The sequence below is a fragment of the Lampetra planeri genome, unplaced genomic scaffold (assembly GCF_965212315.1).
Source record: "Lampetra planeri unplaced genomic scaffold, kcLamPlan1.2.h2 scaffold_1697, whole genome shotgun sequence".
Lineage (NCBI taxonomy): Eukaryota > Metazoa > Chordata > Hyperoartia > Petromyzontiformes > Petromyzontidae > Lampetra > Lampetra planeri.
Window position 1 is genome coordinate 25,001 of NW_027614432.1, and position 1,496 is coordinate 26,496.

Sequence of the window (1,496 nt, forward strand, 5' to 3'; positions counted from 1 at the left end):
AGGAGAGGGCGGCGGAGGGACATCCTCGTTGAGCTGAGGGTGGGAAAGAAAGGAGAACCGGTTAGCGCACGGTCACTTCCACACAGACCTTTTAAAGGTGTAGGTATCCCAGCAAACGAACACAATGAATTATTACAAAAGAAAAACGGATGAAATAAAATTGGTTGCAGACAATAAAGTTGCACGTCTTCATATTTGGGGACAAATTATTTTAAATTATTCAGGTATGAAAGGGTTAATCCTTTAACACCAACGGTAGCGGTGCTGATACATTGGTGCTAGCATACTTTGGAGTACCGTAATTACACAACTATTTGTGCTGACAATGTCAAACAATTCCCAAAAGTTGAGAGCTTGCACTTCAGTTGCTGTTTTTACGGTAATGACCCGCTGGCTTCCAGCGACAGAACAAATGGGATTACCGTAATGACAGCAACTAATGGACGTTTTCTCCTTCCCCTTTCTCCGTCTTCACTCCAGGTAGAGGAACCAAGAGGAACCACACCTCTCAGCTTTCAGGAACCGATGGACGTTTTCTGATTGTGCAAATAGTCACGTAATTACGGTAAAGGATGCTCATGAATGTAGCATTGGGGATACCATTGGTGGGTTAGAATTAAAACAAATCTCTGAAGCTTTTAGAAGGGACTCAGAGGAGGAATAAGGTGACCTAAAAGAAATGTTGCAGTTAGTGCGGTACTCTCCCTGCTGTATTGTAATTACCACATGCGCCAGCAGAGGCTGCTGTTGGTGCTCTGGAGTCTTTATCATTTTTCTCACCCATTTCAGAGACTTGCTGACAAGGTTGTCCAGCTGCAGGAGGTGAGCGCTGGCACCCTCTGCTGCCCGGGAGGACAGACTGACGTCCTCGCTGGCCGTTATCCACCAGTCCACGTGCACTCTGAGGGCCTGAGTGTGCACGTACAGCTCAGAGAGAGACGTGTTGGTCTGCGGGGGACGATGGGGGAGGAACCAGGTTTACACAGACGTCACGATGTCACACCGTGTGAAATTAAAACCAAAGTCCGTAAACGGCACCTTCATCGAGAGTAGGTCAGCAGCTGAGTGTCGAATGTGAGGAAGACCGGTCAGTTGGATGTCCACGGCGAGGGAGTCGATGAGGTCTTTGTCTGTCTGTCGGAGATCAGATGGAACATGAACAAGGGACGCACACGGCGGTTGGACGCCGACTTTGTGATCAAAAGCTCACCAGATGGTGGAGTTTCTTGGAAAGTTCTGCCAGCGCGTCCACCTGAGGGATCATGGACCTGAACATACCGCAGAGGGGCAGACTGTGGGCGGGGCGGCTGGACGAATGGACTAACAGCTCCGTCAGGAGCAGCAGGTGGAGAAGTCGACAGGAGGCGTCTGGAAAGGTGAGAGACAAGGGAAGTGTTGACTTGTGGTGAAGATCTTAGTGTCGTACACGTGTTCAGCCACGCCCCCCGCCAGCCACGCCCCCCACCAGCCACGCCTCCTGTTTGTCTGCAGCTCCT

At 50.3% G+C, this 1,496-nt stretch overlaps 1 protein-coding gene across 1 annotated transcript in view; it reads right to left on the reverse strand.

The window, feature by feature from the left end:
• LOC144739769 (serine/threonine-protein kinase SBK2-like) overlaps positions 1-1,268 on the reverse strand; it is a gene marked incomplete at its 5' end in the record, with an annotated part of 7,728 nt that extends 6,460 nt beyond the window's left edge. The window contains 4 exon segments of the mRNA XM_078622669.1: positions 1-33; positions 781-948; positions 1,039-1,134; positions 1,211-1,268. The exon segment at positions 1-33 is cut by the window's left edge and continues 69 nt beyond it. Of these exon segments, the coding sequence (XP_078478795.1) occupies positions 1-33; positions 781-948; positions 1,039-1,134; positions 1,211-1,268 (355 nt within the window).
• Between the last annotated feature and the right edge of the window lie 228 nt (positions 1,269-1,496).